Genomic DNA, 23,177 nt, shown 5'->3' with positions numbered 1-23,177 from the left:
TTCATCCTCAATTCTAATGTCTATGATACTTGCAACCCAACAATATTACATTACAAGTAGTAACCAAACATCAGGCTACTTCAAAACTCACTAAGCATGAAGCTATAAGGCCAAGCTAAATTGTTATGCCAACAAAAACAAAAACTCACTAAGAATGATAGAATTATTACACAAATAAAAATAAATGAGAGCTACAGATTAGCATTTTTTAAAATAGAATTTTTTGTAAAAGTTTCTTGAATGCCAAGCTCAAGAGAGGATTGAGATATCCTGTAATCTTCGTATACCACTTAGCCGTCGATAAATGCTGAGGCAATAAATGCGTGTTTTGAGTGAAGATGAGCAAAATGTTATACAAAATCACCTCTCAACCCGTCTTCCTGCTCAAGTAGAAATCTGCTACACTAAGGAAGAGATGTTTCCCCTGCTCCAAATCAACGGATGGCTGGTTCTCAATGCAATCTACCTTGATCTGCAGGATTGTCGAAAGATTCAAAAACTTGTAGTTTGTCCCAAACAAATTTAGATAAAGAGACCCAATCACTTAAAAGTATTGTTGAGTCAAAAGCCTAACCTTTCCGTTTCCAGCTTGGAACTCTGACTTCAAATTGTAAAGGTCTCGCGATGACAAATATGTTTGTAAATTTTCAGCATATTTGTTATTTCCTGCAGATTCGGGAGTGCAGTGTTAAAATGTTGAGTTTTGGAGTAATATACAAGAACCGGGGTAAATTCTAAATAGCCAACCTGAATATAGTGCAACAATGGCTTCAGCATTAAAAACAAGGGCGGGCTTTGCTATGATGATGATAAAGGACAAACTGGGTATTTCCTCATGAGAAAATTGGACCTACAAAAAGTGATGGGACAAAAATCGTCAATTTAATTTAGATATAATGTGTCTAGAACCAGTGTTATAAGTGGAACTGAGGTGAACAGCAATGCCGTTGACGTCAAAATTAGGAATCCTTTTATGATGGTCAGGGAATTTCATAGCTCAGCATACCTGAAACTCCTCTTGACAGAAAATAACCTGCAAGTAACGGTACTGCAAGCGGTGAGTGTGATTTCAAACCAATTATAACAGAATTAGCCTGAATAGAACATACTAGATGTGTAAAAAGAAAAATATATATGATAATATGCCCCTGAAACCATTAGAAAAACAGTAAGAATGGATTTTTACTAATGGCAGTCAAATGTCAATTCAATGGATTATCCATCATGGCCTTGGAAATAATAACAATAATGTATTAAGATGCAACGGCAAAAGTCTCTAAATGCTCAACCAAGAATGGATAGAAAATAATGATAACAAATGACAACTCATCTAAAGCAATATCTTTCTACTATTAAATACTTACAGCTTCTGATGGAGCCCAACTTTTATGAAGTAAAGGAGAACCAAGAGCATCTTTGATATACTCACCCTGCATGAAAGGACAAAGCAAAAGCCACCAACGTTAACATCCATAAAAGTCAAACCAGAGAATTCGAAGTACATTACTGAACATGAAGATCATACCTGGGAATTCACAATCTTTTCCAAGATCTTTTCATCTTTCTCAAGAGATTCATAGTATAATTCCACAATATCAGTGGGTTCTAATCCAGCTTTCTTCCGCAATTTCTGAATTCTGTTCACAACCTGAGATAGAGAAGTAATACAGACTCAAGGCTCATACATCTACTTCATCCTCATGTAAAGCAACATCAGGGTCGTAAGAGTGAAATTGTTAGCATGACATTATGCAATGCACAATCATGACATTTCCTATGACTAACTACTCCAGGAGCTCTTTTATCAAGGGAAACGAGGCAGCAGAATATTTGATGGAAACACTGGCCATTTTATATTGCAAACCATTATGAACGGATGTTAATTATGAGCTATTATATACCACAGATGCACAGATACTAGATGTGCCAAAAGAGCTAAGCACTGTTAGTACTAGAGAACTAAAAATTTGGGAGAAACAATAAGAATGATTTGCCGATGTCCAAAGAATGACGGATCTAAATAGCTATGCATGTGATGATTCAACACATAGTACAAAACATATATTGGATACACAAGTACATACAAGAATCGTTATCCATGTATAGATCACACAAGAATGTAACACATCTGTTACTTTTCTTTGGAGTATCCATGTATAACTCAAGCTCATAAAAAAGTTGCTTTTCTTTTTATTTATTCAGCGTAAGAACAAAGAAGCCCGTTAACAAATTAATCATGGAACTAGCAACCATATGATCTACAAAAAAAAAAAAACAAAGATTTCCATAATTTACCTCGCGAGCAACTCCCGCATCAAACAATGATTCATCAGCTCGCAAATCCAATATCACCAAAACATCACCTAACAAAAGCAATATGACCATAAGCACAAGGGAGAAGTTTTTTCTACAATGCATTTTTACAAAAAAAACAATCTGATCGGTACCATCTCCAGCAGCATCTATTTCTTTTTCTGTCACATCAGCAGGTCGTTTAAACTCCCGCAATACCTGAAAGCATGGGCCAAAATTATCAGTTGCTGTCATCCATTACAAACTAATAGAACTCGTGATACTATATTTAAGATGCTGAAAAATTCCTAAATTCTTTTGAGTGAACAAGTCCTTGATACTCCTGCATAAAATCTAATCTCAAGATATCAGTGCTATTAAGCATTCATCAAATATCCATTTTGAAAACAGATCCAAAATGAAAATTTAGGAAAAGAAGTTTAAGATGCAGACTTGACTTTCTTCACAATTTCTTTTATTCTTCTAATAATGGTGAAATAATAACTAATAAACCCCAATAAGTAGGCGAAAAACCACAGACTTGAAAAGCAAAACAGGTAACGTAAGAGAAAATTATGCAACTATTATCTGAAATTCTGAATAATAAAAATTCATAATAGGATTCCCAAGGTTAAAGGGCGTTTTCGTGATTAGATATGCAAAATTCAAATTGTAGGGAAAGTGCAGAGTGATTGTAATATGATAAATGATTGCATATGAAAAAACATGCAAAAAAGTGAACCTTTAAAATCATAGCACTAAATAGTGTTACCGCTAGTCCTCGATCCATAGAAACAAAAAGCCATTGCCTCACAATACAAAAAACCATATGGTATTTGAAATACTCCCTAAAACAAGGTTAACAATATAATTAACAAATTTCAAATGGAAGATAATTCTAAAAGGTGTGCCTCAAGACCAAAATTTAGAACCTTTATATCATTTTGCTTCAAGCAATGCCCAGAGAATGTAGCCTCCCCAGTTTGTTCAAATAATAATATATCAGCCTGCGACATTGACTTAACCTCCTTAGCAACAGCACCCATTGCTTTCCCGAGTCTTTTACCTAATATACTAAAAAAGAATACAAGAAATAAGAAAACATAATTGAACATGCTAAGGAATTTGGTAACCAGTCCAAGGCATACCTAAAATCAGGCTCAGCCCTTAGAGAAGCATATCTCAAAGGATCATTGCAAGGAACCACTGATTTAATATTGAGCTCCTCCAACACATACTACAAAGTGCAAATAAGTTTGCAATTTAAGTAAATAAGTTAATTGCATATTGGAAAAAAGATATACAGTTTAATGAAACATGAGGCGACTACACGATACATGGATTTCTAGTAACAAGTAACAATGTATTTACAGAATAGAGTATATAAAATGCAAGCTCAACTTGAGAACATTTCTGAAACGAAAAGAAGACTAATTAAACTACAACCACCTTTGGTGATCAGTTTGCTTCTGAATATAAGAACGACAGTAGACCCACTGATTATGGCGTTTATCAACACTATCCTGGTTGGGTGAAACTGTTAATATATGCCCTTTCTGTCCCTAAAGCATGACAATCAAATGTCAAGGCTGGTCATTTTGCTAAAAGAGCTGTGAAAACTCAAGGAATATCAACATGAGACTTCTGGGCACTGGTTATAACTCGATGAACCGCATGATTATCTTTAACTATAAACTCAAGGAATATCAACTTGTTATTTGTTGTTCTTATTTTCTATTAAGAAGGTTTAATTTTTTTAATTGACCTATCTGGAATGGTTTTAACTTGAATGGATTTTATTTGTCCAGGCAGATCAATCTCTGGATCAAATAAAATTGGCCATGGTAACCCATTTTGGTTGGATCAACAAATTCAACTAGGAATTCACAGTCCCTTTACTTTTGGCCGATCCCTAACAAGGACTAAGAGTTAATCATCAGAATGATCATCACATCTCACATTCAGTGATGTAAGCTGTTGGTGTTTCGTGCGCTTCTTCCAGAATTTTGCCACACTACATCTCTCCAACAAGACAAAGAAAGATTTTATGTAACATGAGTAACTGGTAGAAAACCGGTGCTCTCATCCAACCATTGCTCATTGGCCAACCTTTGGCAAAAATACACTATCATCTTGGTTGAGCCTCTTTCTGACACATCTTTGGATTCATTGAGGCAGTTCTTAGCATAATTCTGTGAATGTTATCTGCAAGATTCTTTTTCATGGATTATTTCCAATTTAGAAATAATAACCAACATCCTGCGCAAGGCATTTGTAGATGTCTCTAGAATCTTGTTATCCCCTTTACATAGGGCTGCTTTGCATGCCAACTGCTTAATCATCAGCAAGGCAATACAAGTTGGTTAGTCAATCAACTAAGAAGTTACAACCTATAAAAAACTATCTTTATTGTTATTGTATCTGATAACACTCCTGTTGTAATTTGCTTCGTGATAATTGTTTTTGTTTGATCAAGGAGTTGTAGCAAATGAGATGACAGCCACTGAGCTTTGTAGATATGAAGATGCCTGAACTAAAGCTAATACATTGACTAAATCAAATTCAGACTCCCAAATAGAATATAGACAAACTTTGGTAGCATCACGATGATCATTGTACTGAAATTTTCTTGGTGATATTATTTATCAGCTGATAATAGAGATGTAATATGAGAACCAGCCTGATCGAAGGTTAATATGCTAAGAAAATCAAATTTAGATCTCCAAATAAAATAGATTGAGTGTTCATACCATCAGAATGTAATGCAAGACGGTAGAAAATTAAAAAAAGTTGTCTGAAGGAGAAATAAAGAAAAACTAAGCCATAATCAGACCTCTCTCAGTTTTCCAGTAATGTCTTCCAGAAAGTCTGAATCAGGATGAACAACTATCATCTCCCTGAAATAGTTAACAGCAAAAATAAATTATCTAATAAATATGGAACAGAACTTTCCATATGCAAATAACTTTGCATACTTTAGTGGTGTCTTGAGAGGTTTACTATGACGCTCTCTAATGTTGCGGGCGAGGTCAATGACAGTCATCATCCTCATGACGCTTCGTTCAATGCGCTCTTCTCTCTGACCATATCATCATTATAATAATGTAAAGCATGCTAAGATGGCACAAATAAGAAATGAAACAAAGGTAGATAAAGAAAACTATCACCTTTCCTGTTGCTGAAGGAAAGCTACAATAATGAATGCTTTCCTCAGATCCAACAGAGACTTTTCGCAGGTTTTGATAAAGAACCTCAGTGAAGAAGGGTGTGAATGGAGACATCACTTTACAAGTAGTTAAAAGCACCTGAACAAAATCAGATTGTGTACAATTAATAAAATGTACATATCTTCTCCACTGCAGTTTCTAACAGTACATTTGAAATTTAAAATGATATCAATGCCACAAACTAGATATGTTGTCTTTCAAATTATGTTCACAGCAAAGATCGAACAAAAAAAGACTCATTGTATAGTGACATCAAAAGATCCTAATTCATCCAAAATGAAGGTAAACTATTGATCTTATTCAATTAAACATGGAACAAAAATAGATCCAAAAATTAGAATATTTGTGTCATTGGATTTAAATATTCAGGGAAGATCATGGAACTCAGAGACCGTATTAGATGAAATCAATAAAAAACATTCCATAAGAATGAAAATGGCAAAGTAATGCCTCTCGATAGGTGACGTGATATTTTACAGATGGCATTTTCCAGATGAAGGCCATTTAGCATGACTGCTTCCAAGCAAAGATGGCAAAGAACTGGAAAATAGGCCACCGAATTTGGAACCTAGACACAAGCCTCAATTAAAATATAGAACAAAACAACACATGCTAATGACACAAGTATAAGATGCAATATTTCTGTGCTACAAACAAAAGCTAAAGCAATCCAGGAATGTAAAGCAGGCCACTACTCAGGAAACAATGTACATTGTACAGAGTAGAAAGAGAAGTCCTGCAGTCTTCTTCTCCGGTTCGCCCCTTTAATCTCTTCCGATTAAAACGCACATATATGTTGGTAAGGTTGTCAATGAATTTTAGAAGATATGGTACAACCTAAAGCAAGGACAGAATTAGTAGCAGAAAACAGAAGATAAATTTATAATAAAAATCCACAGCTGGAAGATTGTATTCATTAAGCAGACAACCGTATACAAGCGATATGAATCCATCTCTTGACGAACAAAGTGGACTAAACTTTCTGTAGCAGAGTTGATCCACTGGTCAAGCACATTTGAAGAGTTCTGAAGAGTTTCACAATCAATAGGAACAAATGGTGCAAAACCCTCAACCTCAAGCCTTTTTGCATTTTGAACAAGGAACCTATATGCATTATACCAGGGAAGGAAGACATCCTTGACCTGCTTAAACAAAAGAAAACCAGAATGGAAATATCATAAACAGTAGCAGAACAATAGTTATGAAACATGTATCTAGTTTCGCATGTCAAGAGTTGTGTTTGAAAAAAATGAGCCACTCACCACACCATATACACCATCCTTTTTGAACCGCAAAGGCTCAGCACGAACAACAGGAGAATTAATGAGGTATAATCGCAATGCATCCTGCAAGACAAAGATGTATTGTGTAATTAATACCAGTTTAAATTCAATAAGCAACAAAAATTTGCAACATAAGGCATGGACAAACAACTGTAATTACAACTCAATGTTGAATAGCAGATCTCTTGTTAGCATAAACCACTTGCTTACCGCTCCATAATCATTTATCACTTCAGTTGGTGAGGGATAATTCTTCAACCGTTTACTCATTTTCTTCCCATCCTCAGCCAACACAAGACCATTGCAAATGAGATTCCTAAATGCTGGTTTCTCAAACAGTGCAGTAGACAAAACCATGAGTGTATAGAACCTGAAATTTCATAATACCAAAAGGCCAAAACTCTTCATTAGAAAACATTAAAATGGAACCCCTGATATTCCAAAAGATACAACTAGTCAATACTGGTGCAAATCGTTGGATGTATCTGTGAAAACAACAGCCAGGAATCATGTACTTTTGAAACTAATTACATAAACAGAAAAAATGAACACATTATGCACTGGAACTCCTACAAAGTTCAAGATGAGTCTCAAAGAAATCATGGCAATTCACCTACATTTGTTCAGTATCACATGAAAACTGTTACATCCAATGGTCTGTAAGATTGCTAAAATGCATGCCCAAATAGTTAAAACAAATTTCTAAATAAGATAATCCAAAAATTACATCAAAACAAAATAATTCAGAGTAAAATTGGCTGATCAAAAGACCTAATTTGCAGACTGACAATGGACAGCAAGAAATTTTACACCCTAGACCAGCTATTATAGGGGAAGCCCAAAATTCCTGCCTCATCCAAGAAGTTTGCATGCTCAGCCAAAAGACCAAGTATTATAATTGTTGCAAATGGATGCACATCACTAAAAGTATAATAAGTATAGAATGGCCTGAATCAGTATTCATGCTAGATTCATGCCTGACCTCCAAAGCATGACCTTCAAGCTAGACCAACCAGCATTGACAATGAATCCATCAGGAACAAAAGAGGCAACCTGTCAGGATCATGGAATCTACCATCTAGGTCAATTCCATCAGGTGTTCCTGACAGATCTTGACCCATGTCAAATGGTCAACCATAGAACCTAAGAGACCAGCCATTTCAAGAACACGCCCACAGTAACCTGAGATTTAGATCCTTGTTATCCACATCGCTACTCAAGTTATTCTTTTACAAAAAAAAAAAGGAAGTATTACCAGATAGGCTCGTACAAATCAGTAAAAAATGCTGCAAATATCTATATGATGAACTTAAGAGATAAAGACTTGCAATATCGCTCATCAAAAATAAACAAATTGATCACACAATAAACTTGCAACTAACATGGTTCTAGAAAAAGTTCAAAGGAAAAAACAACCATCCTCGGGTCTGGTCAAGGCCCTCAGCCACGAAGTGTCCAGGAAAGTTCTTTTCAAAGACTTCAACATTCTCAAAAGGATAATGAATATATGCATATGGCATCGACCCACTCTCAAACCAGCAGTCAAATACCTGAAAGATGCAAAGAATCATATATTCATCACCAGCAGAAAATGAGTGTGACAGATACGAGAGCCATCTGCTTCAATATAAACAGGCAGTCACAACATTAACATGCAATCTATGCCTGAACGATTCTCAATTGGCAGAATAAATATTTATTAACTAATTAATTGCATAAGAGCCTTTTCACACTTCCACTGTAAGCTTTTAATCCTTCTAAGGTACTTAACTGCTAACATTGACAATTGACCATTGGTATACACTTCAAATCTAGACTCATGATGGTATTCACTTGATCTACACCTGGTCACTGCAATTCAATATTGACTTGAGTAATCAAGCAATAAAAAAGATACAAATGTTCATGTCCACCAAAATATTCAAATATATGACAAAAGTTAGCAAGATCAACAAATGAAACAAGGGTCAAGCAACCATTAAAAAGGGTGTATGGTGGATTGTGTATGTTGGGTTGCCTTCTCCATCACTGAGTAAGCTCCAACAATGGTGAAACAGTGAAAGTTCTATTCCCAGTAATTTGCATTGGGTTAATTTGGAAGGAACATTGTCTAATACTGAAAATCTTAAATCTTGATATGGCCCCTATCCCTACCCAACTGAATAAACCGATACATTTGAGTCCAGTAAGGTTAATCCTAAATATTAAGAGAACCTATGCTTGACCAGAGATAGTCCTAAATAGACTAGCAACCCTAGGTGAATGTCAGTTTAGCCTAGGAATATTACAACTAGATGCTGATCAGTGTAATGTGCAGCAATATTAAAGTACATAGGTTAACTAAATTGTCCACAGCATTACCTTAATTATTTGATAAAATATTCTCTGTTTTATATAAGTGGTGCTTCTAGCTGACACCCTTTGAACATAATATTTGCAAAATAATCTAACAAGAGAAATGAGATGTTAAAATAAAGAGTTGATGACCGAAGCAGACTTTATTACACTTGTGAGCAATAAAATGATAGAACTTATCAGTGAATATAGTATATAATGATTTCAGACCTACTTATTGCTATTTTAAGAAATTGGATAGGGTGCATAAAAAAACCACAGTAAATTTGTAAATTCCAAGATGAAAAAATTCCATATTGAGGCCCAGATAACTAACATCATCAACACGGCGAAGAACACCAAACTCTGATCCATGTTCAGAAGGAATGGTTATATGATCAATATTGTGTCGATGTAGATCAGTGACCTGAATTTAAATCCAATAGATTGCGTCATGTTGTTTATCAGATAAATTAATTAACTAACATAAAAAATAATCCAAACTAGAAGTTGAGCAACTGCAGGAACAAACCTTAGCACCAGATAGCGTCTCAAGTTCTTCAATGGAACCAATAACTCTCTTCTCTTTGCCATCCTCACTAGTCCAAACAGGAAGAGGAGTACCCCAGAATCTGCTTCGACTAACAGCCCAATCTCTAGCATTTTCGAGCCAATTATGAAATCTTTTTTCCTGTGATTAATCTGCCATTATCAGGAAACCTGAAGAAATATAAACTGAAAGTCTGAACTTTGAAATTAAAATTACAGATTATGTAATTTGATCACACTATAAAACTTAACAAATTATTACAAGTCTAAATTTACTTCAAAAATACATTAACTAACAACTAAATACATATATATATATATATATATATATAATATATATAACTCCTTGCATTTTGGAGATTTTTGTACTAATTCTTAAAATTTCTGAACAATAAATTATTGTCACTACTTTCCTGCAACAATGACAAGGAGCATCAAAAGAAACACCATTCATCAATTTACAAACTAAAAGAAGATGCAAAATTCACAAAAGAACCAACTAATTATAAATATTTCTTAGTAAATGGACCTAACATCTCTCTCCAAACTAAATAAGCAACTTATACCATTCAAGAACTAATTGTCATCAATTTTTTTGTGGAGCTTTAGGGAAGTTTCTTCCTCTAGCTTTTTCTCCATTAAAACAAAGTTCTACCATGACATATCATTAAAGAGGATAAACAGGGGTACAAATTATGAAAACAGAAGTATCATTGTTGGTAATCAAAGATTAAAATATTCCACCAGATGAAAATCCACTTCATGACAACAAAAAACAAAATAGAGACACTGAACAAACAATGTTAAAGTCTAACAAAGCATGTTGTGCAAGAGACAAGTTATAACCAAGATTCAAAGAAGTAACACATGCCACTAGATGAAAATCCACTTCATGACAAAATAAAACAATAGAGATACTGAACAAACAATGTTAAAGTCTAACAAAGCATGTTGTGCAAGAGACAAGTTATAACCAAGATTCAAAGAATTATGATGCCATGCTACATACTGCCAATGACCTAAGCTAGTAGATTATACAGGAACTCTAAGTGATATTATTAACTCAAACAACCCAAAAGTTTACCCAGTGTTCCAATTGGTCTCACTGGTCCAGTCCAGTTACGATCCTAATAAAACCAATCAATCAACCTAGGTTGGCACTCCTATGTCTTCAACTATATGCATTGTGTAAGAACATCAGAATATGATTGGCGATGTAGTAGAGAAAAAAATCTGTTCTAATCATACATTGAGAAGAGCCACTCTAGATACAACAAGGCAAAGAAAATTATCCAAACCTTGACATATTCTGGAACCCAATATGTTTGTTTGTTACTTTCGAGCAGCTGCAATTTAATTTTTTCGACAGCAACAAACCTGAATGTACAACCACAGTAAGTACTATGTTCTAGAGATCCAAAATAAGAAATAAGAAAAAGGTCCCTGAAGCAGAAAGTTAATCATTCAGAAAGTAAAAAAATTGAAATTTACTTGACCCACAAAATATTAGACAACATAGACATGACAACATAACAAAACAATTTCGTAGAATGAAGAATTCAAATTGAAAAGTATCTTTGATGTAAGAACTTCGAGTAACTAAAAGCAGGTCATTAATTTAAAAAACAATACTGATTTTTTTTAATTGATGAACAGTTGGCCAACTGTTAATCGATTTCAATATTATTCACCGCATGTCCTTCTGGCCTAAATCAGTAAAATTAAATTTATTATAGCAAGATATGCTTTGACATAAAAAAATAAAAAAAAACAACAAACAAACCTAATCCAACAATACTAAACAATTTGTTCAAAAGTATGAGCAATAAAAGGTGAAGATGCTCAACAACTGCTAAGATCTAGACAGAATTTAATGTCATAAGGTTGCACAAAGGTAACATTCATCTTACCAATTAAATTATCTATGAAGAAACTGGAAACCTGATTTAGTATATGATATCATTGCCAAAGTTCAGAAAAATACAAGGAAACAAATAATATATGAGAATTTCAGCCAGCAAGATTTATATGATGAAACATTGCTTACCAACTAGGAACAGCCCTATATAAAAGAGGGGTTTCTGATCTCCAACAAAAAGGGTAAGAATGCATGATACTTCCATTACTTACAAGTCTGCCTTTCACCTGCCCAGAAGTCCAAGGTATTATTTCAAAATGTAAAAATGTATACCAAAACAAAATAGATGAACTTTTCCACAATATCACATTTAAAATTTCTTTTCATCATCATAGACCAAAACTCCAACAAAAAACAACAAATCAATAAAAAGCCACAATGTTAGGTCACAACTATAGGAAAAACCCATGCAAAATGCTCCTGCCCATGTGGGCAATGCTAGGTCACAACTATAATGGGTCAAAATCCAAAGTACATATATATATATATATATATATATATATATTATTTCCTTTTATGTAGAAAAAACTATATTTACATCATAAGCATAGGTGACATGTTTCTTAACAAACATTTGAAATATGTAAGAAGCATCTGATGATTACCGATGTCTAATGCAGACACCAGAAGCATTTTAAATCATCAACATACTGTGGTATCTCTGTGAAACACTTGAATTGTCTCCCAAGCATGGTTTCGTATATGACCACATGTCAATCATACAGGCTAAAGCAAGTATAGAAACACAATAGTCATACCAAACATGCTATAGGCAATGGGAACACAAACATTGTCCAAGAAACCAACATTCCAATTATTTATTAGTTTGAAATTTGTTAAACTCCAATGAAAAAAGATGCCAAAGCAAAATTAAACTTGAATACATATCTTAACAAATGCAATATATGCTAATCTGAATATCAGTGTTTATCTTTAATTAAGGACTAGTAAATTAACTTTTGACATTGTACAACATGTGTATCGAAGACAATAGCCAATTACACATATGCAATGTATAAATTGTGTTAACCCATGCAATGTATATATCTCAAAGTGTTCATCTAAAGAAAAATTCATATTTAATTTGAGGTTGCACAACAAATTTACACATTGTATTTTTGTTTCTTTGACTTCATCAAAGAGCTCAAGACAATCTACAAATGCAATGTCTATCTAAACACTAATCATGTCTTATATTTCCATTAGAATTAACAAAAGATGTATAATTAAAAGTTTGAGCATGAAACATGTGATGAACCCTTTAAGTGCTCACATTATGCCTCCGTTTTTCCAAGCATCTAATGCCAAATTCAGGACTTGCATGAATCACACATCCTAGTCATACTAACAAGGTTTGAGGTTTTTTTTTTGCGGTTCAAAAAACATTTTCTGACAAATCATTCACTGAAAAGTCAGCTTGGAAAATTTACTCAAAAAAAATCCAACTCCAGTTAGATTTAAATGTGAGAACTTAAAGCATATTTGCATTCTTAGAGCACAGATATCATAATGAAATTAAATAAAGGAGACAATATTATAAATTCAATAATCAAGACAGAAAAAATACAAACTGCCACTAGTAACCCTTGCCTTAACAGCATTAATAATATCCTTATCAGCATCCTTAACATAGCGGCCACAGAAGTCAGTTATCTCCTTAGTAAAGCAGCCATCAGCATCAACTGGCACAAACAGATCCACATCCTGTTCATCCATGAAAAAATAATATAAAAAACCTAGAACATACAAGGTTACACCAAGTCTTTAGTCTTGTAGGCTGTATCAACTTGTTCATACTGCTCGACATAGATGAATGAGAATAGTCAACATGTATCTCCTATGTAGGAGGTCATTGTCGTGATGGGAGGAATCCAAGGAAACAACCCATAAAACATATACAGTGATAAGCATCTTCATACAGGAAAGTTACAAGAGATGAATCATCAGTCACCACCACACAAAAATCATCAAAAAAGAACACAACAATGATCTTTCAAATTCAGTCTACTTAGTTCCAACATCATACATCAACTCTGTCACTGCAGAAAGTTCTATATGCATACTGAATATTAGACACAATATGCAGTAAAAATTAACACATCAATGATATGAGTGAAAATAGTGAGATAAATTTGAGTGCTGCTTATAAGATGTAAACAACAATAACAGCAACAAAAAGCTTATGATGATATCTATTTTTTGTAAGACACATGTCATAAGGTGACCTCATGAAACAGACAAAGTCCATAACATGGCATAATTGGAGAGTCTACTGCTACTGCAAAGAAAGTTCAGGTTTTAGATGGTGACTTTAACCACCCTTTTAATCATTATGTGAAATAGAGGTTTATATGGAACAGAAACCAGGGTCCAGCTCCGTATGGCTTTCAAAGTGCAGTAGTCAAGCAAAAGTACCACTCCATGACATCAATTTCATGTATTTTGATTCTACAAACTTATGTTACTACAGCAATGAAGTGCTGATAATCTAAAGGAAGCACCTAACGAGCTAGAGAATCAATATCTTATACTATTTGGATATGTCAATGAAAGAATACGCTACAACTTATACCATTTGGAACTTAAGAAGGCAATATAAAGATATTCCAAGATCATCAAACAACAATCACAGAAATTATCCAACATTTGCTGATCTTGATCTCAAGTTGAAGTTAGTTGACAAAGGAAGATAATCAAGTATCTGGTCAGCTCTGTTCTTTGGAACATTCCTTCTTGGTTCTGAAAATGAAAAATAAGTTAATATCTGATAAGCTACCAGAAGCATTACAAAGATGGTCATTTGAACACCAAACAACTGTTTCTGTATGGTCACAAATGAAGTATCCCAATAGAAGCCAGGATCCCATACAATGTAAAGCAGATTAAGATGCCACGTCAAAGCCATGAATTTACAATGCCCAGATCACAAGAAAATCATTCTTCAGACTAAGGTGTTTCTACGAGTCCCTTAACCATTTGTCAAGCAATCAAAATATGAATGGTTATTGCGATGAAGAGACACATGGATTGTTTAATTGTAGATGAAATCTGAAGAATATTTTGATCTTCTAACATAAATTTTAGCTGATAAATTTTAAATAATAAGAGCAGAACAAAACATACGTATGTTGTAAGCCCCACAATATACACACTACAAATACATGGACATCCAACTATGTACAAAATCTTGCAAAAACATTCACATAATTATTTGATAAGATACAAGAGAGGTCAAAATGTTTATAATTTTACCACAATACTAAAGAAAATTTTGATGTTTTCTTTATATCAGCATATTAGAAGAAAATACTTGATACCATCATCATGATATGATCTAAAATGGAAAAAGCATAGAACAACCAGAAAAGCCTTCAAGCATCCTAACCTTCATTATACCAGAAGCAACACAAACACGGTAATCATCTTCACCGAAGGCAGGTGCACAGTGAACAACCCCAGTTCCACTGTCATCAGTAACATAATTGTCTGATACTACCCTAAATGCTGTCTCCGAACAATTCATGAAGTAATCAAACAGAGGAACATATCTGCATCACCAAGTTACTCAATGTCATTATACAATCATATAGCAAATACCAAAAAATTGCAGCAAATTGTCATCACGAGAGATATCAACCAAACATTAATAATAATAAATAGCACAACGTAACAAAGTTCAGCACAAAAATATCATGAATGTACAAGGCCAAATGGAAGAGAATCACACTTGCGTAGCATATTTAAAAGCATTATGTATGTGATTATGATTGTTGTATATTTATGAATTATTCACATGGAATCTTTGGCTAAAGAATATTGTTTGCTCACCTTAATCCAACCAATGAAGCGCCAGTTATTTTCTCCATCAATTGATAGGATCCAGCATCAACTCCACTCTTAGCTTTGCTGTTTGTGGTTCCCTTACTCTTGGAGTTGGGCAGTGATGCGTCCTGTGCAGGCACAACTGCTCCACCTGATTCTGACTTAGATTTTTTGCTAGGTAACTGGGACAACCGGGATTCTGCAACAACATAAGTTGCTCCTGAAGACTTCTCTCTGACCTATCAATATTTTTAAAAACTTTGAGATAAAAAAGGGAGGTGGAAGGAAAAGGTTATGAAACAACTTATAGAAACAAATATGCTGTTCTCAAACAGAGACACATATAGCAAGCCTGAGTGAGGTAGATTACAGAAACCTAAAGAGAACATTCAGAAAGCAAGGATTCATAATTCATCTAAAATAGTCAACCAGTGTTTATCTCATATCTGTTTGTATACTCTTAAGAAGTTCTAATGCTAGCAGGTTCGCCCATGACAAAAAAAATAGTGCACGAATATAACATAAATTGGTGAGAAACTTTATCAACATATAGAACTTAAGTTTACATTAACCCCAGGTTCACCTTAACGGTCCGAACCGATGTACTGACTTGTCACGGACAAACTTCTAAACAGGATGTTTGATGTAATGCTTATGTATGTCTGTGTCTTTGGTATGTTCATTATTTGCCTAACATGTAGAGGGACAGCCAAAGGCTTAATAGTCCCATTTTAGTTGGGTTTGGTGGCCGCTTTAGGCTTGTAAATAAAGGTTGTGTCATGTGGACACTTATGAGAGATTCTCGGTCTGTAATGGACCATTTTGATCATTTGTTGTGCAACTGTTCAGAGCTTGTAAAGTCTGTTTGTAATTTGCATTATCTATGAAGTGTTTCTTGGAATGTTTGCTTGTGGATCCCGAGTGAGGCGTTCTCTCTAACCCGTTTTCTCTTTCGTAGGTCCTAAGGGACCATGGGAGACTTCGGGGAGGCTGACCTTTGCGGACAGACACGCAAGGGTGCCGCACAACTTAGGCAAAACCAGCTAAGTCCGTGACAGATGGTATCAGAGCGGGACAAGCAATCATAGAAACACTTAGCATGCAAACGTGGGGGACCTAACGCGGCTGCGTTGAGGGCAGGCAGCACACGCGCGACCGTTTGGGGGAAAACGGGCATAAAGATGTAGGGAAAAGGAGTCGCTCGGAGGAGCGAGCATCTGAGATTGGTATTCAGAGGAATGGCTAACCCTTCGCGCAAGAGGCACCACGAGAACAGGCAAGCTTGGAAGAATGCGAAACGCACAAAAGTTGGGATGGCTGAGTTTAAGCTACGGCTCAACGTTAACAACTATACTTGATGGTGCTCAAGGCAAGCGAGGCGCTTAGTAAAGGATGAGACCATGCAAGGTGGAATGAGTTGCTCAGCGACCGAAAGAGTTGTGCAAAGCTCACAGAGGTGAGGGGAATTGCTAACTCAAAGAATTTGGTACTCGTGCATGGGCTTATATGCGGACGATGGAATGTTCGTGGCCATCCCAAGGCGACCGAAACTCGGCGCCATGGAGCATTGAAACTTTCTCTTCGGCATGTGAATGATACGTCCGTAGGAGGCTGAAGTGTGCAACGAGTTCAGCATGTTGCTAGGCCTTGAGTGGTGCAGCGGGGGCTGTATTGACGTGGAGTCGCAATCTAGCAAGTACGTTTGCAGGAGGTAGAACAATGCACAGTTAGTTCAGCAAATCGGAGTAGTCCAAGAGGATGGTGGTCTCCGAAACGAAGAGAGATATTGCTCCAACGGGACAGTTATCCAGGAGGGATAAGTCCCGACTCTCCAGAGGGAGAATCATGTGGGACGGATCTCACATGTTGAGGAGTACCTCAACAAACAACAACTCCACGAAGCTCAATGGACTGAGCAAGCGACGAGGAGTCGTCGCATGATCTCGCTCGAGAGAATGCATTGGTGGATGCATTGCCAGATCAAGTGGGAGAGCGACCCAAAGCAACACAAATGAAGGCAAACTTGGAGTCGATATGGAGATCGGACTCAAGGGAGGGCTGACCCGTGGAATAGTGGGCGCGAAGGCCACCATCAACTCAATACAAAAACGAGGAGCGGAGCAACTTGGGTGTAACTTGGCGAAGTACCCAAGCCGCATGAAGGGAGCCAGCATAGAAGATGGAACATGGAGTAGAAGCACAGTGCTTTTCTTGGACAAAGGTCAAGGACATGAACTCTTGTAGAGGCAAGAGCAGGATCATGTTGTTCCATGGGTCCTTCATTCTGTCGGAGCGGACTCATCTTGCATGGTGTCAAAGACGAATGGAGCTTCTGGGCATATGTACCTTATCTCGGAAAAGCATTTGATGGAGGAACTAAGGCGACTCAAGTTGCAGAGGCGAAGTTGGGTTTAGAAGGCCTTGGCACGGGGCAAGAGGATGCAGAGGCGGGTACTCTTGAAGAATATGCCACAGTGTTGCCATTCAAGTTGCCATGAAGGAAGCAATGCGCAGCGGAAATTGTGCTGGTAGGGGTAGAAGCCCAGGATCCAGACAATGGTGCACTAATTGCAGCGAAGTCGAGGGACTTCAGGAGCTACTAGGCGACGGACTGTCCTAGAGCGGTGCTTCATCTAGATGTGACCCAAGAGTGGGTGGATGAAGGTCGATTGCCAAAGGAGCGAACAAAATCGAAGGTGGAAGAGACCCTGCGATATATTGGCAGAGGCCACACATGGAGGGATCACAATTCGAGCTTATCCCACAAGAATCAGAATGCAATAAAGATGTCACCAGGAGGCGACATGGTGCAGCGGATCGTGGTGGAACAATTCGTGGCAATACGATGCACACGACATAGTCCCGTGAGGGACTAGATCATACGGAGGTATGATCGGGAGCTATTGGAAGCTCCACTTCAGTGAATAACACGACGGCAAGAAGGGCTATGGATTCAAGGAGTGAAGGCCATGGTACCACAAAGGCGGGTCTTCCGTGCGTGCATCGAATTTTGCATCGGATGAAAGCCTTGGTCATCAGCATATGGGGGCTGCGTTCCACCAAGGGAAAAGTTCGAATGCAAGTACCAGTGAGTCCCATGGGAGGGACTTGATCAAACAAAGGTATGATCGAAGCAGCTGGAGAGTTGGACTGCTCCAGAGCTCATATTCGCTTAAGGGAGCCCGGCAAGTCAGAGGACAAGGTCGAGTAAGCGAAAGTTGCTACCTAGGAAGCTAAGGAGAACAGAATCGGTGCAAACCCTACAACGTGATGACAGAGGCCATGCATGGGAGTTGCAATCTGTCTTTCCATCGACCAAAAGGGAGCCGCTCGGAGAACACAGAGGTGTTGAAGCAGAGGGTCGGAAGGGGCGAGGAAGCGACGATAAGTCCGGAGAGACTTAGCTACCCAAAATCAAGCATCAGTTAGAATGGAGGTGGACTCGGAGGAGTGCCACAGAGACATATCTACTGATCGTGAAGAAAAAGGATACAGATGCGAGGCGACGGATAGTAGGGCCATGGGCATGGCAGCGCCATGGTACCGCAGAGGCGGGACTTTCGTGAAAGTCATTGATCCCTTGCTCTCATGGAGGGAGAGCGCTTGGTCGTAAAAGGGACCGAGGAGATGGAGCATGCAAAGGCAAACTCCAAGTACCGAGACAAGGCTGAAGGGCAGAGGCCAAAGAACTTCGCAGGACCGGTGTCAACAAGCTTCTCATCAAGATAGCCGAAAGTGAAGGACTTCGGATCATGCAAGAGTGCACGACCAAGGAACAAAACAGGCAGTACGCGGTGCTGTACCTTTGCTACTCAGTGGAGTAGGCGGTAGGGTTGATGGAGAAGACGGTACAATCCCAGAGGCGACCAAATCTATTAGAGAATTACTCCAAGTTGGGGTGAAAACTTCCTGTATTCCAGAAGTTCGATGGCATTAAGAAGGTGAATCACAGTAACTAACTCAACACAAGGAGTGCAAACACTTCAAGTGCTTCAGAAGTGTGAGCAAAGAGCAGGCGAAGGCCAATAATCAGCTCGATGCATGGAGTACAACCTCGAGGAGGCGGGCGAAGTTAAGTAACCTTTGCCTTCTCAACCCTTAAGAGAATGAGCAAAACCGAGTACCCTAATTCTCTTATCTATCCAGCAGAGGAGCTCTGCACAGGTTCAAAGACCCTTCGAAGATATTAGAAAATGATAGTTGTCAAATCCTCACCATTGGTGATCAGTGCTACTAAGAGTAGAGTATCCGCCTCATTTCCCAACAGAATGTCAATCGAAAGCGGAAGTGATGTGAATCTACTTGGAAGTGACAACTAAGTGAAAGAAGAGTCGATGAGCAAATTTTGTGGAGGAAGGACCAAAAGCTTTGAAAGTTTATTAGGTGATACTTGTTAAAGCTCCAACAAGCACCCACTCAGTTCAAGCAGCATGAGGCATTTGAGAGACTGACGCATAGTAAGAATGGTCTTTTCCTTCATCTGGAGGATCCGCAGGAATCAACAAGGATCAACACAACTCAGCCAACCCCACACCAGAGTCAGAGTCATTGGTGAGTTGAAGCAGCATGACGGATCAAATGTTTGACTACTCAAAAACAGCAATAGAGAGTAGTTGGGAGCCAAGAGGCGCATTGCAGCTGGAGCAGAAGATTGAAGACTCAGCAAAAGCGAGGAGTTGCAGTGTCGGCAAAGGCTTCGACGAGGACGTCGAAGGAATAAGTGGGGGAGAATGTCACGGAAAAACTTCTAAACAGGATGTTCGATGTAATGCTTATGTATGTCCGTGTCTTTTGGTATGTTCATTCTTTGCCTAGCATGTGGAGGGACAACCGAAGGCTTAATAGTCCTATTTTAGTTGGGTTTGGTGGCCGCTTTAGGTTTGTAAATAAAGGTTGTGTCATGTGGACACTTGTGAGAGATTCTCGATCTGTAATGAACCATTTTGACCCTTTGTTGTGCAACTGTTCAGAGCTTGTAAAGTCTGTTTGTAATTTGTATTGTCTATGAAGTGTTTCTTGGAATGTTTGCTTGTGGATCCCGAGTGAGGCGTTCTCTCTAACTTGTTTTCTCTTTCATAGGTTCTAAGGGACCATGGGAGGCTTCGGGGAGGCTGACCTTTGCAGACGTACACGCAAGGGTGCCGCACAACTTAGGCAAAACCAGCTAAGTCCGTGACAGACCGATCGAAAATATGATACATATCGCTCCGAACCGACATTCCATGTGTCGGTACAATGAGGCATACTGACGACATAGAAATGATTGAAAATAGCTCCAACAGTTCTTAAAAAAAAGTTAGATTATAGTTTTTAAGTTAAAAATAAATATAAATTTAATATAATTTTAGTAAAAATAATCTAAATTAGGAAAGAATAGTGGCACATATCATTTTCGAGCTTCAAGTAGTAGCTCTGTGTTATATTCTAGGCTGTCCTTCCATTGACATTAAATTATCTATAAAGAAATAATTTAAATTGTTGTATTATTTGTTAAACAACTTAAACTTTAAGATTCATATAAATCAAGTAATCAATCGATAAATATACTTGGTTCTACCACAAAAAAAAAACGATATGACTCCACGGGTGGTGAACCAGGGTCCTCGATCCTATGTATCTGTATATCAATTTGATATGTTTGTCGAACCCAATCCTGAAATTGATCCCACGATATAGTATACCGATACACTGGACATCATTAGTGCATCAATGTGGTGATTGTCGTAGTTTAATCGTCGTAAACCACATGTGTTCGAGACAACACTTGAGGCAAGTACAATTGTAGCATATATTATTGTAATGCATAGAGAATGTCGGAACTTCTACTTTCACGATTGATCTGCTACTTTGTATCATAAGATCGATCACCGTACTACTGCTCGGAGAAGAATGACCAACTATCATGTCGAGTTCCATGATTTAAATCTTTAATGGCATGCATAAAATACTGCTCCTTGATCCATGCATCACCCTCAAACTGTGTAGATAAGACCATCAACTCCCTAATGTCGTCACCATCGTCGATTGAAGCATTGTGGTCCATGTCACTCTACCAAGTTTGATATCCACAAATCGTAGCATTGTGAAGTTTTGAGAGTAAAATGTGAGAATGAGAAAGAAGTGAGTGAGAAAGAGATTGAGAGAGTGAAAGAGGAAGAAAGGGTTTAAAAACCCTTTCAAATGGATCTGACCATTAGTAAGGGTCAGATCTAAGCCATCGATAACGGTTGAAATCCAACCGTTACCGACCAACACAAGTTGGTAACAGTTGAATTTCGACCATTACTGAGCAATACAAAGCCTTTTAATATATACCACCCAGTACAAGGTGGTTCGTATATCAATCTCCTATCAAACTGGTCCTAACATGCCAACAGATACATGTAAGTAAAACTTGGTTATAAACAGCATTGTCAAGATCAAGATTGAATTGTCCATCATACAAGGCCACGAGTTGGTTTACATTGTGAATTTAATCATGAATTTAACATCTCATTCTCTTTCTATAAAACAAAATATGGAATATGAGTTAAGCTGAAAATTGGACCATTGAAGAATGAGAAGAATGAAGTCCAACAGACAAACTATAAAAGAATTCCTAAAATACCAAACTATATGCATCTCCCCAAGCCTATATTGGGGAAACAAATATCATATCTTTTAATCATGATTTTCTTATATGGATCAACGAACATCTACAAAGTTGATATAACTTGTAATATCAATCAGGCAAAACTGACCTTCACGTAGACGAAATCAGCATTGACGCAGAGAGCGAGATTACTTGGAAGTGTCCATGGAGTTGTCGTCCAAGCCACAAGAGCTGCATTATGAGGATCACCAACTATCGGAAATGACACCATGATTGCAGGGTCCGAGACATCCTAAATAACCCCAAAAAAGAAAACAAAGATAAGTAGTTCAAACAAAGTTTGAGCAGTACTGGTCCAAAACAAGAAATGACGGATAAGTACCTTGTAATTTAGCCCAGCTTCGAAGTTTGAGAGCGGAGTCTTGCACCCAGTGCTGTAAGGCATGACCTTAAACCCACGGTACACCAGCTCCTTCTTCCACAGCTGCGCGAACACCCACCACACCGACTCCATGAACTTGAGGTCCATCGTCTTGTAGTCGTTCTTGAAGTCGATCCACCTGCCCGTACGCGTGATCACCTCTTCCCACTCGTTCACGTACCGGGTGACGATGGCGCGGCACTCCTCATTGTAGTTGGCGATACCCATGGCGAGGACGTCGTCGCGGGTGCGGATTCCAAGCTTGGTGTCGATCTCGAACTCGACGGGAAGGCCGTGGCAGTCCCAGCCGAAGCGGCGGGTGACGTGGTGCCCGTTCATGGACTGGTAGCGGGTGACGACGTCCTTGATGGTGCCGGCGAGGATGTGGCCGTAGTGGGGAAGGCCGGTGGCGAAAGGCGGGCCATCGTAGAATATGTACTCCGGCATCAATTCGGTGCGCTTGAGCTGGGTCTCGAAGGCGCGGATGGAGGACCAGAATCGGAGGATGGACTCCTCCTGCTGGGGGAAGGAGAATTCCTTGCCCTCGCACACGTCCTCCATCGGCGGCGTCGGTGGCGCTGCTGGATCACCAGCCGATGTGAGAGGCGGCCGAGGAGAACGCTACGCAGGAGCGATTTCCTATTTTGGGACGGGGAATGGGGGGTTTTATTCTAGGGTTTTTTGGTGGTCCAACCTACCTATTGGGCCGGGCCCTTCTTATTGCTCGCATGGAGATACT

At 38.0% G+C, this 23,177-nt stretch overlaps 1 protein-coding gene across 2 annotated transcripts; it reads right to left on the bottom strand.

Moving 5' to 3' along the window:
- LOC135605239 (isoleucine--tRNA ligase, cytoplasmic-like) lies at window positions 1–23,095 on the bottom strand. 2 transcript variants are annotated; one of them, XM_065095100.1, is made up of 27 exons: window positions 22,400–23,095; window positions 22,166–22,309; window positions 15,432–15,664; window positions 14,989–15,151; window positions 13,194–13,307; window positions 11,733–11,830; window positions 10,984–11,062; window positions 9,669–9,827; window positions 9,474–9,563; window positions 8,219–8,352; window positions 7,013–7,172; window positions 6,782–6,865; window positions 6,449–6,661; window positions 6,231–6,356; window positions 5,460–5,597; window positions 5,268–5,371; window positions 5,126–5,189; window positions 3,441–3,529; window positions 3,225–3,366; window positions 2,448–2,511; window positions 2,296–2,363; window positions 1,526–1,648; window positions 1,365–1,430; window positions 1,007–1,048; window positions 748–850; window positions 575–666; window positions 1–472 (listed from the first exon to the last, which is right to left on the bottom strand). In XM_065095100.1, the coding sequence occupies exons 1-27, from the start codon at window positions 22,997–22,999 to the stop codon at window positions 368–370; spliced, it is 3,597 nt and encodes a 1,198-aa protein (XP_064951172.1). In that variant the 5' UTR covers window positions 23,000–23,095; the 3' UTR covers window positions 1–367. The 2 variants fall into 2 exon arrangements, with proteins under 2 accessions (XP_064951172.1, XP_064951173.1); XM_065095101.1 differs by having other exon boundaries at window positions 1,007–1,033.
- Window positions 23,096–23,177: the final 82 nt, after the last annotated feature.

This window comes from Musa acuminata, chromosome BXJ2-2 (genome assembly GCF_036884655.1).
Source record: "Musa acuminata AAA Group cultivar baxijiao chromosome BXJ2-2, Cavendish_Baxijiao_AAA, whole genome shotgun sequence".
NCBI classification, from domain to species: domain Eukaryota; kingdom Viridiplantae; phylum Streptophyta; class Magnoliopsida; order Zingiberales; family Musaceae; genus Musa; species Musa acuminata.
The sequence above is the reverse complement of the archived record's forward strand: the minus strand, read 5'-3'. Positions and strand labels throughout refer to the sequence as shown.

Excerpts from the sequence above, each read along its gene's own strand:
- LOC135605239 (XM_065095100.1), bottom strand. The coding sequence starts at position 22,999 with ATGGAGGACGTGTGCGAGGGCAAGGAATTCTCCTTCCCCCAGCAGGAG. Across the intron at positions 5,372-5,459 it reads TTCCTTCAGCAACAGGAAAG|AGAGAAGAGCGCATTGAACG; the intron begins GTGATAGTTTTC and ends TGATATGGTCAG. Across the intron at positions 667-747 it reads CATTGTTGCACTATATTCAG|GAAATAACAAATATGCTGAA; the intron begins GTTGGCTATTTA and ends CCGAATCTGCAG.